A 19,100-nucleotide genomic window follows, 5' to 3' on the forward strand; every position below is an offset into this window, starting at 1 on the left:
TTTTTTCAGTCCTAAAAGCAAAATGTGGCTTCATAGTTAAAGAAAAAGTGTTTCCCTGGTTTAAACATTTCCTATCTTAGAGAGACATAACACAATGACTCAAACGTGCACCAATATGAGACATGTACAGAAGTTCCTTTCTAAATGTCTGTGTCACAAGCCCAGCGTAGGTGACGGTTTGATAGTTTACTCATCAGTTCGGCAGCTCCTGCAGCTCATCGGTGTTCTCCGTGGCCCTGGCTGCTGCAGGGATGTGTGCAGCTGCCATTTGAATGCATCTGTAAATCTCACCTTGAGGGAGGTGGGATGAGGAAAGAAATGGAAAAAGAGGCGGTTTAGTTTGCTTTACAATTTAAGGACTAAATCAGGAAAACACTTTATATATATGCTTAATGTCTGTCTTATTTAAGGAATTACTCATGTGCGTGTTGAAGTGATAATCTCATTCATTAAAAAGCCTGCTTAAAGCACACTTAAGCTGTTGAGGGTGATCATAACAATTAGTGAGTTAACCTAAGCAAGTGGCTTTCAACTTCAAAGTTTCATCAACCATGAGTTACTTGTGTTGTGCACGTAAATGTAACACAGAAGTGTGACTAAAGTGTGATGTATTGAAAGGCATTCTTTGTAAGGCTGTGTTCTCCATTTTAAATGAAATTGGTGCAGAATGCATGATTTTGATCACCCTTTTTGTGCCTCAGTTCAGTGATGGCATTGTAAGTAAATGGGTAGGGTGTCTTTAGCTTCTTGGTTTGCTTGGAATTTGGAAAATCGGTTTGAGATTGAAAACGAAGCTATCTGAGAATGAGGGGTTGCTATCGTGTATTTTGGTTAAAGGCTATTGCATGAATAAACTATAGGATACAAATACATGAATGACCATGAGAATTGATTTATGTTCATGCTGTCTAAGGGTCCTGTTCCTGAACTTCAAGTCTATGAGTGCCTGAATATTATTTGATGCCCAGTTTTGCATCTGTGTATGCTAACTGAAGTAGGGGCTATGTGAACATACACGCACAAAATCTTTCCTGTGTTCTGTGCTGCTAATTTTTGTCTTTAAGGCAGCATACATGGGTGCCTCACTGTGCCTAGCTACATGTTTTCAGTGCAATATTTGGAAAAACTTACCTGTAAGAACTTATTTTTTAGAGGGGTTAGCTTCTGTGAAGACAAATACTAGAAAAGCAAAATGCTTTAACTTCAGAGATTACAAAAAAATAAAAGATTTTGCTCTATTCAGTGAGATAGCTGAAGAGTGGTAGAGTGATCCCCCATAAATTTAATTCTGAAACCCAAAGAGGTGTACACACCGTGTAGGGTGTGAATCTCTTCTGAGGAGCATCTCACAAATTTTATTTTTCATGGAGAGACTTCTTCATCATTGATACTCTGATGCTCTTAATACTTCTTCCCCAACAATTTGGAAGCAGCATTATTTTCTTAGTGGCTGTACATCTAGGGAGATGATAATGCTGTTAGTTTTTTTGCCCCCTTGCTCAGGACCTTACTGCACTTAGAGAAGGAGGGATGATACAGTCTCATAGGAAACATACTATCAAGCAGATTTATTTCATGCAGGTATCTGTATCTCTCTTGCGGCTGTATTCTTAATAGCCTTTGCATCTTGATTATCGTTTAGTTCTTTAGCTCTTTGTTCTTTATTCATAGAAATCACCTGGAAAACCTGCCTGAGTGGGTATGTGACAGCAGGAAACTGGAAGTGTTGGATGTTGGCCACAATCAGATACGTGAGCTGCCTGCCCGGTGAGTCTTGCAGACCAGTTGCACAATGTGGAACAGGATAAGCAATTCAGAAATAATTGCTGATTCAGTGTTTAGCTTGTTTCAGTGACTGTCAAGCTTGTTTTATCTCTTGTTTGATTTTATTTTTACCATGTGGGGTGTCGTCATGCCTCAAGCTTCCACCCAGCCTTTCTTCTTTTACTTTCATGCAGAGAAAGCAGTGCCTTTGAACTCCAGTTGGAAGTTTTGAAGCTGTTCATGTGGCTGTTCAGGCAGGAAAGCCCTTCATTTTTAATACTGAATATTAAATATTTACAGCTATAACTTTGCATGACACTTTAGAGATACAGATCTTGTAACTTAGTTTCAGTGGTGCCTAGAGACACCAGTTCACAACCCCTTTTCAGTGAAAAAGTGTTGAGAGGAGAATGTAAAGCCTCATCAAGCTAGCAAATTCCTGCAAGTAGAGCGATTGCCTTCACTACAAGGCTCTCTTTTCCAGGAGTCTAAACTTAAAATTGATAAATACAAATGATAGGAAAACAGGTGAACAGGAAGGAAAACAGGAGTTGAGTTTAAATAATGACTAGCTCTTACTAGTTGTTTTTCCTAGAGACACCTGTACCAGGTGAGTATACTGGTCAGGTGCTGGTATGGATAATTTTTAAGTCCCTGACTTTTCTGGAAGAGAGCTGTCACTCTTGGCTGCTCTGTACGCTCCAAAAGAGATGTTGTGAAAGAGGGAGAACATACTAGGCACAAAGGGTGAAATTGCGTGGGGATGTGCAGAGCTATTGAAGATTGTAGACAGCTATTATATGCCGAGCTATTAAATATTTTACTTACAGAGCTGTACAGCATGAAAGAGCATCAGAAACCAAAAAGGATAGTTTTGTCTGGGTCAGATGAATGTGCAATATGGTGTAAACTGGCAGTTCTACTGTCAGAAACGGAAAGAGAATAGATTTCAGAAATGTGGACAGAAAAGGATGTGAGGAGATTTACCAAGCAAACGTAACAGGCTAATGTGCAGACTATTAATCCCTCTTTTTTCACCCAAAGTGAAACTGTGCCTGCTCGGAAGGTGGGGGCAACAAAAGTTCATTTGTGCTTCCTAACGGCAAGGCATACCGGATATCTTTGGGAGATTAATCATTAGCTGAAATTAGGTACAGTCAACATCCCACTTGTCTCTCCTGCCATCTTATCATTAACTCCAGGAAATAATTTATCTTTGAAAGCTCTTCTTTGTAGTAGATAGTCTAGGTAGTTTAGCTCCTAATAAGTCAGCTCAGTTTTAAGGCCCAGTTCAAAACACAGGCTTTGAATGTCTGTTAAACTTTGGGAAATTTGCGTCTGGATTTAAATGCAAATGACTCGGGCACATAGACCTGCTGTTAAGTATGAGTTAAATACTGGTGCCCACTAAGTGTGTTCATGTGCACCACTGTGTGCTTTTCCTTCTACATGGAATAGCACTCTGAAAACCTGTGGAATGAGCAGGACTCTCTTAGGAGGGTGCTTGCAACTCTAACCACAAACGTTCAAGACTTGACTGACCAGCAGTTTCCTGGAAGGCTGAAGGTTGCATCTAATCTTTAATAACAAGACTAGTTGTATTGAGGGAATCCAGCCTCCTCAGCCAGAAGACAGAGACTGGGAGAATGACCCCCCGCATTCCAGGATGAGATAGTCAGTGACCTACTGCATCACATAGACACACACAAGTCTATGGGACAGGATAGGATACACCCGAGGGTGCTGAAGGAGCTGGCTGGTGTGCTCGCCAAGCCGCTTTCCATCATTTACCAGCAGTCCTGGCTGACCGGGGAGGTCCCAACAGATTGGAAATTGGCCAATGTGACGCCCATCTATAAGAAGGGTCGGAAGGATGATCCGGGAAATTTCAGGCCTGTCAGCTTGACTTCAGTGCCCCGGAAGCTGATGGAGCAGCTCATCCTGAGTACCATCGCACAACACATGTGGGACAACCAGATGATCAGGCCCAGTCAGCATGGGTTTATGAAAGGCAGGTCCTGCTTGACAAACCTGATCTCCTTCTATGACAGGGTGACCTGCTTCTTGGATGAGGGAAAGGCTGTGGATGTTGTCTACCTTGACTTCAGTAAGGCCTTTGACGCCATTTCCCACAGCATTCTCCTGGCAAAACTGGCTGCTCGAGGCTTGGATGATCGCACGCTTTGCTGGGTAAAGGACTGGCTGGATGGCCGGGCCCAAAGAGTTGTGGTGAATGGAGTTAAATCCAGTTGGTGGCCAGTCACGAGTGGTGTCCCCCAGGGCTCGGTTTTGGGGCCACTCCTGTTTAACATCTTTATTGATGATCTAGATGAGGGGATCAAGTGCACCCTCAGTAAGTTTGCAGATGACACCAAGTTGGGTGGGAGTGTTGATCTGCTCGAGAGTAGGGAGGCTCTGCAGAGAGACCTGGACAGGCTGGAGCGATGGGCTAAGGCCAACTGTATGAGTTCCAACAAGGCCAAATGCCGGGTGCTGCACTTAGGCAACAACAACCCCCAGCAGCGCTACAGGCTCGGGGAGGAGTGGCTGGAGAGCTGCCAGTCAGAGAGGGACCTGGGGGTGTTGATTGACAGCCGGCTGAACATGAGCCAGCAGTGTGCCCAGGTGGCCAAGAAGGCCAATGGCATCCTGGCTTGTATCAGAAATAGCGTGGCCAGCAGGGACAGGGAAGTGATCTTACCCCTGTACTCGGCACTGGTGAGGCCGCACCTCGATTACTGTGTTCAGTTTTGGGCCCCTCACTACAAAAAGGACATTGAATTACTCGAGCGTGTCCAGAGAAGGGCAACGAAGCTGGTGAAGGGTCTGGAGCACATGTCGTACGAGGAGCGGCTGAGGGAACTGGGGTTGTTTAGTCTGGAGAAGAGGAGGCTGAGGGGAGACCTCATCGCCCTCTACAGGTACCTGCAAGGAGGTTGCAGAGAGCTGGGGATGAGTCTCTTTAACCAAGTAATAAGTGATAGGACAAGAGGTAATGGCCTCAAGTTGCGCCAGGGAAGGTTTAGACTGGATATTAGGAAGTATTTCTTTACAGAACGGGTTGTTAGGCGTTGGAATGGGCTGCCCAGGGAGGTGGTGGAGTCCCCATCCCTGGAGGTGTTTAAGAGTAGAGTCGACATAGCACTGAGGGATCTGGTGTAGTTGGGAACTGTCAATGTTAGTTTAATGGTTGGACTAGGTAATCTTCAAGGTCTTTTCCAACCTAGACGATTCTGTGATAATCTAAACAAACTAGAGTTGATGCTATGTGTGTTTGCCTCTTGAAACAGAAAAACAATCCTTGAAGACAAAGAGTTGAAGCAGTTGGGATAGAAGACTGTGTACTAATGTTTGTCTCAAAGAAAATGGGAACGATGTACGTTTGGCTATAATGCAGCCATTTCTGCTTTGAAAAATAACAAAAAGGGTACTTAGCTATGCAGGACAATTCATTGTCATAAAACTGATGTTGCCAAAGATTCCCCAAAGAAAATGAAAATGCTTCAATTAAGAGTTGCCAAAATGACTTTGCTGCTACCAGTGAACAGATGTCTGTATGTATTTTTGTTCCTTTTTTTGTATGTTTTTTAGAAAGATCTATTTGTATTCAACATTGTGTTCTCCTGAACCGTTGCTTACTGAAGGAATTGATTGAAGCTTTGCACCAAACCATGTTTTCTTAGAAGATGCTGATGCTGAGCAATGTGATTGTCCTTAGAATTTTTTGATCCCATCAGTGCTTCCAGTGGGAGTTTGGCAAGTGAGGAAGCTGCCCATAGAGAAGAGCAGTCCCAGCGTCATGGTTCCCCACCCAGCTTGGGAACTAGGTATCCCAGGCTCATCAGGAGCTTGCTTAGTTAAATGTTGGTGGCCAGTCTTTGTTCAGACAGCCCAGTTCCCTTTGGTGCTTTTGTAACTTGGAAAGTAAGACAAAACAATAAAAAAAACCCCAAAACCCAAACACAAAGACTTACGCAGTTTTTCTGAATTATTTATAAAATCTGTTTTCATGAAAAAGCTAACTGCTAAAGTTTTTGCCATGATTTGAACTTTTTTTATGTTAAAACGGCACTGCCCCCACCCATCCAAAAAAAACCCCGAAGTGATAAATTTTTTTGGAGACATTGTCAACCAGTGCTGCTTTTTCATGGCTTTGGTGTTGATGCTAGCCAGTCTTGATTAGGAAAGGAAATAGAATAGAAAGGCAAATCCATAACTGAGAGATATTTTCAAGTAAAAGCGGAGTGAAACAAAAATGGTTAAATGGTGAAAACATAATAGATAAGCTTATCACTGTATGGTAAGTCTTTTCACCCTGTGTTGAGCCTTCTGGAATGATATGCCTGGCTGTTGACCTGTATCCATGGTCATAACACAGACAATCCAGCCAACTGAGATAACTGTTAACACTGGCACACAGATACAGAATATGACTGTATCTGTCAAGGGGAAAATACTCAGCATACTTCATTGATTATTTTGGCACAATAATCTGATGACCTGATGTAGGGAAGGGACAGGGAGGCTCTTTATGTATATTTGGGTCATTGTAACAGAGGGAAGAAGATTTTTGCTTTAATGCTGAGTAATTTGAGAGTCTTTGATTGAAACAGGTCAGCATGATGTCCGGGCTCGCCAGATTAAACAGTACGGTAGCAGGAATGTAAGACAGGTGGCAGATGAAGAATAATCTTTTTTTCTTAATTTGCTGAAAGTGGTTCCTGTTCAAAATTGAGAGTTGCTCCATTTTTGAGGTCTTTAGGTGCAGATTTTAAACTCCTTATGTGTTTTACTGTAAATTTTAGCTTTACTATTTGATCAGAACACCTGTTTGTTCTTGTCTCTTTACATTGCTCTCTTCTCCCCTTCCCTTCTCCCCCAGCCCCCCAAAAAATGGAGCAGGGGGATGGGACTCCATGTCATCTATCGCTTGTAAAAGCTCAAGAAAGTAAAGCCGATTTAGATAAATTTCATTTGCTGTAGAACTGGAAAGGAGGCTTTATGTTAGTCTGGTATTAACAGAAAAGGAAAATGGGAGGGTGGGGAATTGCATTGGATTATGAGTCAGCACATGATGAATAGAGCACTATGAAGCTTGTGGGGTGACTGGTGATTTCACCCACACTTCTGAAGTTCTTCCATTAACTAGGGGGATCCCACATGTGCAGTTTTCTGCAGCCATTGTTAGCAATTACCTCCTTCACTGTCATGCTTCTATATTCATGTTTTATACAGTGCAATAAGATAACCCTCTCTCACTAGTTTCACTCCTGAATCATCCTTCCCTGTCTCTGAACAACCTTTTCAAGAAGTTGGTGGAGAGTGGGAAGACATTCTTGGATCTGTGCGTAATTAATACCATGTCTGCTAATCAGTTGACTGAATCACTTTCTTGTAATAAACTGCGATAGCGCACCTAAATTCTCAAAGCAACTCTTTGGTTTAGATTTTTCTCATTTTTGGTTTTTTATTTCCCTCAAGGTTGTTTTACAACAGTAGCTTGCGTAAGCTGCTGGCAGGACATAACATGTTAGGAAGGCTACCAGATCGGCTCGAGCGAACACAAGTGGAAGTCCTGGACGTGCAACACAACCAGCTTCTTGAACTGCCATCTAACTTGCTTTTGAAGGCAGACAGGTAAATATAAAGAAATCTGATCTTGACTTACGTGTGAGGAACCTTGCTTTGTGTGTTACTTCCTAGCTGAAAGGGTAATCTGAGGTTCCCCTAATTTGTAAGTTGCCAAGCCTTGTGTGGTAAGAACAGATGTCCGCCCAACTCACCAAAACACATTCTTTTTATTCTGGTTTTGTTGCCTTATATGGTTGCTTCTTTTTCCCCACCAAGCTCCTGCTGAACACCTACTTCTTGAAATCTAGCTGTAAAATGAAGCACATGCTATTTTCTACTACATACACTGAGATGGGTTAGTTGGCAGTTTCTTTAAATAGATATTTCTTAGGCTTGTTTGATGGAGTGTGAAAGCTTTTTTTCCCCTTCAGTCAGAGGCTAGAGCTTATTTATACCTGTCAAACAAAACAAAATCTGTGCATAAGGCTGTCAGAATAGCTCAGTTATTCCTCTGTCCTTGCTTTGTGAATTTCTTGTATGCTTTTCAGATGTTTGTCACTGATTTAGCTGGTGTCACCACTTGATCTGCTTTCTGGATTTTTTTATTTTTATGCTTTAGTCTCAGAGTCTTCATAATCTTTCTTCCTGGGTATGAACATATCCTGTAAAGTAGCTGTGATTGGTAGCATAGTCTGGGGATGGTGGATGGGCTTGCCCTGCTTGGTGTCAACATTCCTTGCACCTCTGCACTTCCACATATAGTAATGGGATTTCTGAGGGCTCAACTCATGCATAATTTAACAGACAGTGCGATTGTGTGCTGTGGGCTTTTATTTCTTATCCTTGCTGTGCCAAAAGGAACACATAGCTCCTGGGTTTCTTGAGAGGTGGAGAAGCAAAAGTAATGGTGATCTCACTGTCGCAGCTCCTCACCCAATTAAGAGTACTGCAGACCTCCTAGTTTATACTGTTGTTCATTCTACCATGAACCTCTCGTTAAATTTCCTGGGATTCACAGCACTGGGAGTTGGAGAATTAGGTTGGTGGTTGAGATAGTTTCTAAATAAACTCCTGAGTTACTCTTGAACAGTGTTCTGAGGAATTTATCATTCATGTTAAAAATTATCTTTCAAAAGGTAAACTTTAGTAGGACAGGCTTTTGGTTCTGGAAACCAATACGGCATTTCAACTTTGATTTGCTTTAAAGAACCTTTAAAGTAATTAAATAATTTTTTTACTTAGATTTTTTTTTTTGAACCACACTATTACATACCTGTCCACATTCAAGCCTGTGTAGGGCTATGACCTTTGGAATAAATTACCAGCAAAGTTATTCTGATGTTCATTACTGCTTCAGTTGAGACTTTACATAAAAGTGCAGTCAAACCATTGAAACTTAACGATGTTACTGCTGTAATAATTGAGATTATCTGGCACATTTCTGTTTAAAAATGGTAAGATTCATAGCCGGTTCATGTGGCAAGGATGTTTCACATCAGCAGCTGTAATTGTCTTGTGGATGACTTCTCAAACTATTGTACATTAGAGATTGTATGAACTTCAGAAATGACACCTTGTAAAAAGCTTTTTTTACAGGAAGTTGCAAAATTAGGTTAAAAAACCCATGCTATTTACAGGTCCCAAGTTGAAATTCCTATCTGTTAACTTGGAAGGGAAAGAAACTTTTAAGTAAGTTTCAGAAAGCTACTGGCATCTTTGAAAGCAGAGAGATAAACAATTTTGTAAAATTTCTGTGAAAAACAGGTTGTAGGTCTAGGATGTAGATTAGTGCGATTTTAGCAGTGAGAGAGAACCTGAATTTTTAGTATTGCAGCTCGTCTTTTTAAAATGAGCTACAAAACTGTAGACAGCTTTTCATTATTTTTTGGGGGGGATGACAAAATGAACAAGTACAGGCTAAAACCAGGGTTAGGGATAGATTCCCGGAAGTTTGATAAAAGTGTGCTGAGAAGAGGCAGAGTTAAAAAATATATTGAATAACAGTATTAAATGGCTGATTCAGGCTTGGGGATTTTTTACCCCACTGCAGCTTTGATGTTCTGCAGCTTTCATGTTCTGCAGCTTTCGAGCTGTACAGGACACGTGTTTTCAAAATCTTCTACTGGTATTAACAAAGTCAGGAACTGTTGCAGGAGATGAACAGAGTTTACCCATTCTGGCATCTCATCACTGCTGCAGCCTCTTTTGCTTGTGATGTTAATAGAAGTATTTGGCTATGCTGGGGTTTTCCCCCTTATTCCTTACCCCTTTAGTGGTTTAGATGACTTGGGTTGCAAATGGCTTGTCCATGCTGGTACTCTTGCAACTGCTGCAAAAGTGAAAACCATGAAGGAAAACATCAGTGCAGATTAGTGCGCAAGGTCCGAGTTGGAATTTCCTACAGGAAGCATCTTTATTTTGTTTTCAAATGTTTGCATCTGTCAGCAGCTAAGTGTCAACAGAAATGGATCTGGGCCAGGGAAAGGTGTTCAGGGGTTTGTTTAAAAAAGGTAAAATGCTTCTCTTCTCCAAGCATTCCCTGGGAAGCACAATCTGTACTGCCAGACATGCCAAGAGAACTGAGTTTCCTGAGTGGTCTGCTATGGTCTCTACCCAGCATGTAATGTTGGACAAATCACTTTACCTTACAGCACCTTTATCTCTCCATAAAATGACTTACCTTTTGCAGCCTTGAAAGATTAGTTTATTTTTTTGGAAAGGTACTCAGGTCTTTGCAACTGACAGATGTTATCTTGTCTGACTATGAAATCTCATGCTGTGAATTATAAACACTTTCTCAAAGAAGTGGGTGTGAAGTGCCTTGATCGAACTTTAGCACAAGCACTGGTGGGCTTTGACATCTAGAACATCTGAGGAAGGGAGGGAAATCTACATTGGTGCACAAAGAGAATATCACTTTCACCAAAAAAAAGAGGAAAAAATACTGGAAAAACCTCTGTTCTCTTCATAGAAGGATCAACAAACGTTGCTTCTCTGCCTTAATCCTTCAAAAACCAATGAAAAGGTGTCTTTCTCTGTTGAAGAGTATAATTTAGGGATATTTTGTTTGCTGGTTTTTAAATAATTTTCTATTTTAAATTGTTACTTGAGGAGAAATTGAAGACTAGCCTATGAAACATTCCTCTGACCAAGACAGAACTTGGTTCTGTTTATTGTACTGAAAGTATGCACATCTTGATCCTGTTAGCAAGGATTTCTCCTGTAGGGTGGGGATTTTCTTGGCAAGATGAGTGCCACAGAGGCAGCCAGATAATCTCTTCATTTCTCATTACCAGATGCTGCAAAAACAGAGAATTCATGCGAGTGCTACGGCTGATAGGGAATATACTTCCAAGCTGAGACCTGAACCTTCTTCCGTGCACCTGCATTCCTACAGCCTTTCCTTTCTATGCACTGCTTCATCTGCTGCAGTGCCTTTCCCACTCTGTCCGATTCTCGTACAGGCTTTTTACTGCCTTCCTTGACCAGCTTGCAGCAAACTGCTGTTTAATGGCATGAAGACTGTTGTACAAAATGCTCTTTAGATAAGATGAGCAAGCATTCAAGAGCTTTTAGCTGGGTGTGATAGAAAAGCAGTGGCAGTGGTCAGGGGGGGTTAAAAATGGGGACACAGTGGTGAAGGATGAGCATTTGCATCTTGCCTAAGCTTTCTTTCCTGTTAGGGTGAATGTTTTCAGTATAAACCCTTAAAACAGCCATCGTAGTGTTTAAAGCAGCTGTATGGTGAAGATGTGTAGCTATGATGTGCACAGCTTAAAACTTTAGTTTTGTTTTCTAGTATCTGGTAGCAGCCAGCTGTGGTAGCTAAGCCAGTGTCAGCTATTCAGAGCCCGACTAGGCTCTAGTCTGCATGATTCTTGTTTTCAGCTTTGTTCAGCTGTTCTTATCTGTTCTGAATTTTCTGTTTGTTTGTTTTCATTTGATTTATTTCGTTTTGGGTTTTTTCTTTTTTTTTTGCTTGAGTTCTGGAAGGTGACCCAGTTAAACTTGTGTGGTATTTGCCATTTCCACCCACTGTGGCTGCTTCTTTTTGATGCAAATATTCAGTCTTGTCCTGGATGCAGGGGAAGTGAGGGAGGTAACAAAGTCAAATGAATGCAAAGAGCTATTTGAGTGTTTGATGCACATACTTTTGCTGCAGAAATGCTTAGCTGCATTTGTTTCTTTGCTGGCAGGTTAGGGTTTCCAAACTGATATATTAGAAGCTGGGGAAATCCCACTTAATGAAACAGCTAAAGATAAGTTAGAAAGTAAGAGTTTAGAAAGGACACAGCAGCAGTTAAGTGGCTTTTTTGGCAGTCCATCAACAGGAAGGGGATTCACTTGAATGCTTCCGCCCTTTCATTTTTTAATTTTTTTTTTATTTTAAGGGAGAAGAAATACCCTCTTTTGCATGGGCTGGCAAAACTGCCTTATTTTTTTTTTATCCTTTCTTTTTTCCCCCCAGTCACACTTAGCTTTCAGAATTCTTCCTCACACACCTGCTACCACAACCATAAATTATTTTAGGATTAAGCAATCAGAGATTGAGGGCATGTCTCTGCAGAAGGGACTGGAGAAGAAATTTTGTATTTTGATTGCTCTGTGCTGATGGAGATCTTGGGGCACAGGCCAAACTGGAGATCTTGATTTCTTTGCATACGCTCTTGCAGCTGCAGTATTCTTTCCAACTCTTATCAGTACTTCCAAGCTAAGCACAGTGGTTTTGATTTGCTGCTCCTTCACCATTGGATGCAATTGTCTGTGTCACTTCTTTTAATGTTGAACATTCCTAAGCTTTTTGGAGAACTTACATTTTTTCAGTGGTGGCTGTGTCTTACCAGCAAGCCAAGTTTGCCAAAGTATCTCAGAAGACAGTGACGAATTGGGAGATGCTGTATTCTTACAATTGTCTGTATTCAGCTTTTGTGTGTGCTAGAGGGAGGCATTGGTGTTAAAAAAAATTCCAAACCTTTTGCAATCTTCAGTAGAAGATTTTCTTCCTCTGCAATTGGAAGTTCAAATTGAGACCAGAATCCTCTGGGTTTAAATAGGGAATGCATGTGACTGTATATTAGGTCTGTTTTGTTGATTAGATCCATGTCCTTGATTCTAGCCTATTCTTTGGGACAGTCTTTTTTTCTATTTTGTCTCCTGGATAAGTTAAATCCAGCAAGGGATTTTACTTTAAAACCCCATAAAACCAAAGGTGACCTACTCCGGCTGGAGATCAATGTTTATATTATTACCCCAGAGGAGAATTTGCACCTTGTCAAGCTGTAGAATTCTGGCATCTTCCTGCCAGCGCCTTCGTTTCTTTCTTAATCTCCAACACTCTTTTAGTACTTGTTAATTCATGCTCTCCTCGCTATATTATACTCTGGTATGTGCGCAGGCTGCTGAATTCAGGTTTTTGTAGTGATGCTGTACTTTTTTCATGAGCTTGTGGTATAGTGTGTGGGTGAAATTGGAAAGGGAAACAATTAATTTTGGACTGAGCTTTAATACTTGACGTTCTGCTTCCATCTGATAAGCAGTATGAGTGGGATATCTTCAGGGAACATGAATCAATTAAAGTCCATGCACAACAGAGATGGGAACAGTTGTGCCCAAGTAAATTTCCACTCCTCTGGAGGGCATTTTTAAGATGTGCCTTCTAAGGTAGCAGCTGGCACATTGCATGAGGATGAAGAAAGAGGGGAGTGGAAGTAACCTGGAGAAGGACTTCTCTGTTAAATCAGTGTGAGGAAAAACCTGATGGACAAGTACACATTTGGGTTTTGTTGTGGGGGTTTTTTTGACATAAAATTGTAGCACAAAATTGACAAAGCTTTGGCAGTAGCAATCTGCTGGTTTGCTGGTTCATTCTGTTCTATGCCCAAAGAATAGTATCCTTTTTCTTTTTTTTTTTTTTTAAGTCCAGAGAATATCTTGAAAGAATGGTCATTTTGGAATGTTTTTATCATTTTAATGTTACAGCTAGTCAAAAAGAACATGTAAAGAAGCAGCGTACTCTTTTCTTAAAAGTTAACAATTCTAATGATGCCAGCTACAGACGGAGATTAGTAGTGACTATCCTGAACCTGACTGTTGAGTGCTACCCAGCTATGAGTTGTTACGTATGGGGTAGGTGAGATACCCTGCTACCACAAGGTTCCCATTCTAGGCTGTTGGCATGATTTTGCTTAGCCACCTAAACCTTGCACACATCAAGGCACTAAACTGTAGGTCAGGATGATGGGGATTTACTTCCAACACTGTCATATCACTCTCTGGAAGATTTGGCAGAAGGGTGAGAGGGTACAGAGCAACAGCTCTCCTTTCTCCTTTCCCCATTGGGGAATGCATCAAAACCTATTTTTGGGAGGAATATGCAGATTCTGGCCGCTTTTAATACCAGTGAGGGAACAGCTTGAAATTTCTTGTTGTATTCACCAATGTTGAAAGTTCATTAAAAACATGGAAGAGCTTTTGTTTAATTCATTTTTTTTCTTTTGAATTTAAAATTGATTCAGTATAGTAGACTCTCTTAAATTTCAGCTTTATCAGAGCAACATACCTTTACTTACTCAAAGTTTTCAGCAGTGTTTTGGGCTAGCTGTACTGGAGCGAATTTACGTTCTTCTGAACTTCATAGCCATAGGATGCCCTCTAGGATTACGTTTGGCTCCCTTTGCTTATTAAAAGAAAGTACCTGTGAAGCACTCCAGGTTATTCTGCTGCAGCTTGCAAGAACATAAGTAAAATACACGTTCCTCTTCAGGGTAGTGGAGCATGCCCTTTCTTGGGGGATGCTTTGCTGCCACCTCCTCATGCCCATTCCCGTGAAAACTCGCTTTTCCCAGCCGCCTTAAACTTTTTTATTAGTTAAGCCTTTCCAGGCTGAGCTGAAGACAACTGTGGTACAAAAGATATTGTGGCTTTAATGTTAATCGAAGTGCTCTTTTTGTGGACAGAGAAGACTACCATGCGTATTAGATTGAAGCTGCCAAAGTAATAGTTGCCTGTACTTCAGCAATAGGTGTGCTTGTTGGTGTTTAATTAAATACAGGAACCGTTGATGGGGTATGCTTCAGTTTAGTAATGCAACTTTGAATAAGCTTAATATATTTTTAGTTTATAACTAAAGGGTGAAATTGAGCAGGATCTTTTTAGAATAAATAAATAAAACCCTTTCAGCTGCTTATTCCCTTCCCTAGTATTAATCCTCCCTCTCCTCCCTTCCTCCTCTGGAGTTTTACCACCCTCATGAATAATGAATGAGCCTGAGGATTAAACTGTGTTTCTCCAAAGTGGACTCCTCTGTCTGTGTAAAACAGCTAACCTAGTTTCAGTTCTGTGCAGTGCTGAGAGATTTTTGCTTCTAATGGAAATAGTAGGTTTTTTAATCCTTTGGCATTCCACGTGACTCCTCTGTAGCATGTCTGACCCTTATTTGCTGCTGAGCAAGTTTCAACCAGCTGCAACTCTTGCAAATCCATTTCATTCATTAATAGACCTTAAAGGTCAGTGTGGATTCCTGCGTGCATGGCAGAAGCTATCAATATTTTATCACTTAAATCGATGACAGAAGAGCACCTACCTTTTGTGTCCTGATGGGTGGCCTTATGGGCTTCAGCCAGCTCATTTAAGTCTTGTTTCTTGAATGAGGCTTGCCCATTGCAGCTGCCCATTCCCGTTAGTTGGTAGGAGCAGTACAGCCTGGTTTGAACACAGTCACTGCAGACTGGCAGGCACACACTTACTTTTGTACTGCAAGTTCCCTTAAGGCAGCCTTTTCTGAGAAGGGGAGGAAGGAAGCTAGAGGTCTTATTTCTGTTGAAAAGGCATGGTCATGCCAGAGGTGGTTACCAAAGGATAAATAGCCTTATTTTTCCACTTCTTTGGAATTGCTTGTGTGAATTCTAGCCCTCAAGATGTCTACAGTGTGTATTCTTCCAGTGTTGCTGTGATCACCAAAATCCCCTAAAGAAACAGCAGTCCTCTGCCCACAGAACTTGATTGGCAGGAGTGGGCAGTGACTACCTCAACAGGTCTTTTTCCCATCCTGGAAAAAGTCCTTTGAGGGAGAAATAATAATTCATTTCTGTGCTTCTTCAGTCCTTGCTGCTTGTGATGGGACTGCAGAAAATATTGACAAGGGCTTCTGCTACTTCAAGGATTAAGGGAAGGGCACTCAGGAACTATGTAGAGATCTGGCTGTCTTGCTGCATACATCAGCAAGCAAGTATGTAACTTTTTAAATTTAATTTACTATTTGCACTTTCTCTCTTTAAAATCTAAAAGGCAAATTACTGCTTGGTCTCAGTTTGGGGTTTGTTTTTTTTTTTGATTGGTGCATCTTTAGTTATCCAGATATTCAAAGGCTACTTTTTCATATTTTGTAGTTACTTTTAGGCCTGAAGGTTTAAACAAAATACTGTCTGCACCCTAGCCAGTATTTAAAATAATGAAAAATTGTCTGGCTTTTTTACCAATGACTTCTTTTAGTCACTTGAAGGGCAGCTTTACTCTCATGGTTCATTGATGATGACTTCTGAATTCATTTTTATGTGGAATGAATATGGAAATGATGTGGTTTGTTATTGCTCTTACCTGTAGGTACATCTGTAGTAATGTTAGAAGTACTGAGGTCTTGATAAGGGGGTAGAGGCATTTTGACATACTGATTTTGCTGATGTTCTGTTTGTACAAATGTGTTCATGTGAAAACATGATCAGACATTTTGTTCATATAATGCTAGACTTTTGGCCTTCCTATCTGTTGTTGTGAACCTGTTGCCATTGACCTTTGCTTTATAACTATCTTAACTCTTAAAAATTTTATGTATACTTCTAGACAAAACCTTCAGAATGTTTCACTGAACTCCCTTATGCAACTTCTCTTTGCAGCCTGAGATTTCTTAATGCCTCTGCCAACAAACTGGAAATGCTTCCTTCAGCCACTCTTTCTGAAGAAACCCATAGCATCTTGCAGGAGTTGTATTTGACCAATAACAACCTCACCGATAAATGCGTACCCTTGTTAACAGGCCATCCACACTTGAAAATCTTGCACATGGCTTACAATCGCCTACAGAGCTTCCCTGCGAGGTAAGTAACAAGTTTTACTGCCTCTGGCCCACTGGTGAGCGGGCATCATGAAACATTTTCACAACGAGAATTAAATTGCACAGAAATGTGGTGGCACAGGTTGTATTTTGAATGTAGTGATACTTCAGTGGGTGAATTCACCTGCTATGCCCTCTTGCACGTTGCTGCCCTCTCTTGCATTACACAGACAAGTGAGTGCTACATGTCAGTTGGTGTGTTTTGATTGCACTTGAAACTTTTCAACTGGACTAATGCAGCATGACCATGATATGATTTGAAGCCAAGCAAGGAAGTCTTCTGTTTTCCCTGGCTTGGTCACTTTGCTTACACCTGGCGGGCTTCTCCTTACAAGAGATTTGTGAGCATAGCAGTCTGGTAATGTCCTCTGGAAGTGGACTAAACTCCACTAGGCAAAAAACCTCTCACTCCAGAAGGAGATTCTGCCTTGGCAGCAATTTCTGTGCTTTCAATTCACTCTATTTTAATCAGAAATCTTTCAAGTGTAAGATATGCTCTAAAGCTGATGGGGTACAACCTTGGAAAAGAGATGCCAATAAATAAAGGAAGAGACATCTCTGTCCTTGTGTGATGTTCTGAGCAGCTGGGCTTCAACAGCAAAGGGGGATGGAGGGAAATAAATTAGGGGGAAGGGCTGAATGGGATGCCAGAAGGTGGAGGGGAAAATCTGGGATGAAGTGAAAAACTAGGGTTGAAAGAAAGGAGAAGAAAGGAGTTAAAAGGGTGAAAGTGAGCTGGTGAGCAGGGGGAATGTAGGCAAAATAAGTAATTTGAAAGGTAGCATTAACAAAACATTGACAGAAGCAGCACATGTTTTGTTCCACAACTGGGTTAGTGACTGATGTGAGGTGACAGGCACTGCTGTGAACAAGGATCAAAGTCTGCAATTTTATTTTCTTAAAATAATGAAAAGCACTGCTCTTATCACCACTTCAAAATAAAATATGCATCTCTATTAGAAGAAAAATTCTCAAACTCCTATTTTCATAGCAAAATGGCCAAGCTGGAAGAGTTGGAGGAAATTGATATTAGTGGGAACAAACTGAAAGCCATTCCAACAACCATCATGAACTGCAGACGTATGCATACTGTAATTGCTCACTCTAACTGCATCGAAGTCTTCCCGGAAGTTATGCAGCTTTCTGAAATAAAGGTAAGGAATTAATGTGTTTTGGAAGAAGCAAGTATAATGTGACTTTACCAATTCTGTTCTCCCCTCATGTCTCTCATTGCTACGGGATAGTATATTCTCAGAAATTATGGAGGTGCTTTCTCCTCTGAGGTCATATGCAAAATATTTGCCCCTGTGCTGCCTCAGAGTGCAGTGGAAGAAGAGCCTCAAAGTCTGATTTTTACACTCACCTTCACTAGATCCTATCTCCTCTGCCATATAAGTGTTAGTTGTCTTCCTGTGACAGTCTGTTACGATAAAACTTCAACATTTGGCAAGAGCTGTGTGTAATTAACTCTTGCTGCCTTGGCAATTGGTTGATTGTGTAGGAATGGACTTTGTTTAGAGTGCGTGTTAAAAAACGCTGAACCTGCAAAATAGGATAGGCCTTGGGGACAGAGATAAATTCCAGGAGCACAGGATTTGGATACTTAGGCAAGCTACTTTAATTTTCCTAATTGCAGTCATATTTTGCACAACTGGAGGAATGCTTAATCTATCTCTTGTATGCATTTCCAGAAGTAAATCTGTACTTTTCCTGATACTTCTTTTTGTGGAACACATTCTCTGCTTGACCACGCTGAAGAACACTGCTGCTTACCTTTTGTGAATTGAGTTCCTGCTTCTCGCCTGGCTATAGTGTAGGATATTTGCACTGTGTGCTTTCCGCTGGCCAGAGCTGGGAGACTGTTAACTCACAGCATACAAATCTTGTGATACGGCAGAAAATCTGTCGTTCTCTGAGGCTGAGAACTGATTACCTATTCGCCAAACTTGTCAAACCAACTTGTGTCCTTCAGGCACTCTGTAAAGTCAAAAGGCTAAGTTCCCAGACTGCCATGTGTGCCTCAGTGTCTGGGGTCAGGCAAAGCAGCAGGAGCAATAATTCTGTTGGACAGCGAGTACATGTAAAGATGAGTTTTGTGGTTTTGCCAGGAAATCTCAAACAAACTTGTGGGTTTTTGAATACTCCTCCCTCTTTGGAACAATGGCCAGAGGAAGTGGAGAGCCATTTAGAATCAATCAGAAGCAAAGCCTTTTTTCTTAGAGGAAGAATTGGGGTGGAGGAGCAGGACTCTGCGCAGTAAACATTTCTTTAAAAATATGAGGGTGGTGGTAATGAAAAAAAAAAAAAAGATAATGTAAACAGGCCAATAGGGAACAATCCACTTTTTCCTTTTGTTCGTGCATTTTGGGGAAATCTGAATATTTTATCAAAGCGTCAGTATTTAAAGTGCTACTCTGCCACAACGCTTAGCAGAAAAACGCTGTTGGAAGACCTAGTAGTTTCTTCCTGCTGGCTCCCTAGAATTATTTAGGTTTTTTAGCAGAAGAGGCAGGCATGGATGTCAGTAACTGTTTTGGGACTGCAGGTTTAGCATGTGTGACTTCACCTAAGAGGGCACCATGCTTTAGGACTCCACCTTTGTGGAAAGAAAATGCCAGGTCAGTACTCGAGCCTGGTTTTGACTTACGTGAGATGA

General features: G+C 41.2%; 2 protein-coding genes across 3 annotated transcripts in view; one reads left to right on the plus strand and one right to left on the minus strand.

Annotated features, from left to right (window-relative positions):
- PHLPP1 (PH domain and leucine rich repeat protein phosphatase 1) overlaps positions 1-19,100 on the plus strand; it is a 143,358-nt gene that overhangs the window by 109,875 nt on the left and 14,383 nt on the right. For both annotated transcript variants that reach the window (XM_074826869.1, XM_074826875.1), the window contains 4 exons: positions 1,672-1,767; positions 7,246-7,401; positions 16,227-16,427; positions 17,436-17,598. In XM_074826869.1, coding sequence (XP_074682970.1) covers positions 1,672-1,767; positions 7,246-7,401; positions 16,227-16,427; positions 17,436-17,598 — 616 coding nt within the window. The remainder of the gene's footprint in view (positions 1-1,671; positions 1,768-7,245; positions 7,402-16,226; positions 16,428-17,435; positions 17,599-19,100) is intronic.
- The window catches only part of BCL2 (BCL2 apoptosis regulator), a 191,872-nt gene that overhangs the window by 9,511 nt on the left and 163,261 nt on the right, over positions 1-19,100 (minus strand). The gene's annotated exons all lie outside the window — the stretch shown is intronic.

This window comes from Strix aluco, chromosome 1 (genome assembly GCF_031877795.1).
Source record: "Strix aluco isolate bStrAlu1 chromosome 1, bStrAlu1.hap1, whole genome shotgun sequence".
NCBI lineage: Eukaryota > Metazoa > Chordata > Aves > Strigiformes > Strigidae > Strix > Strix aluco.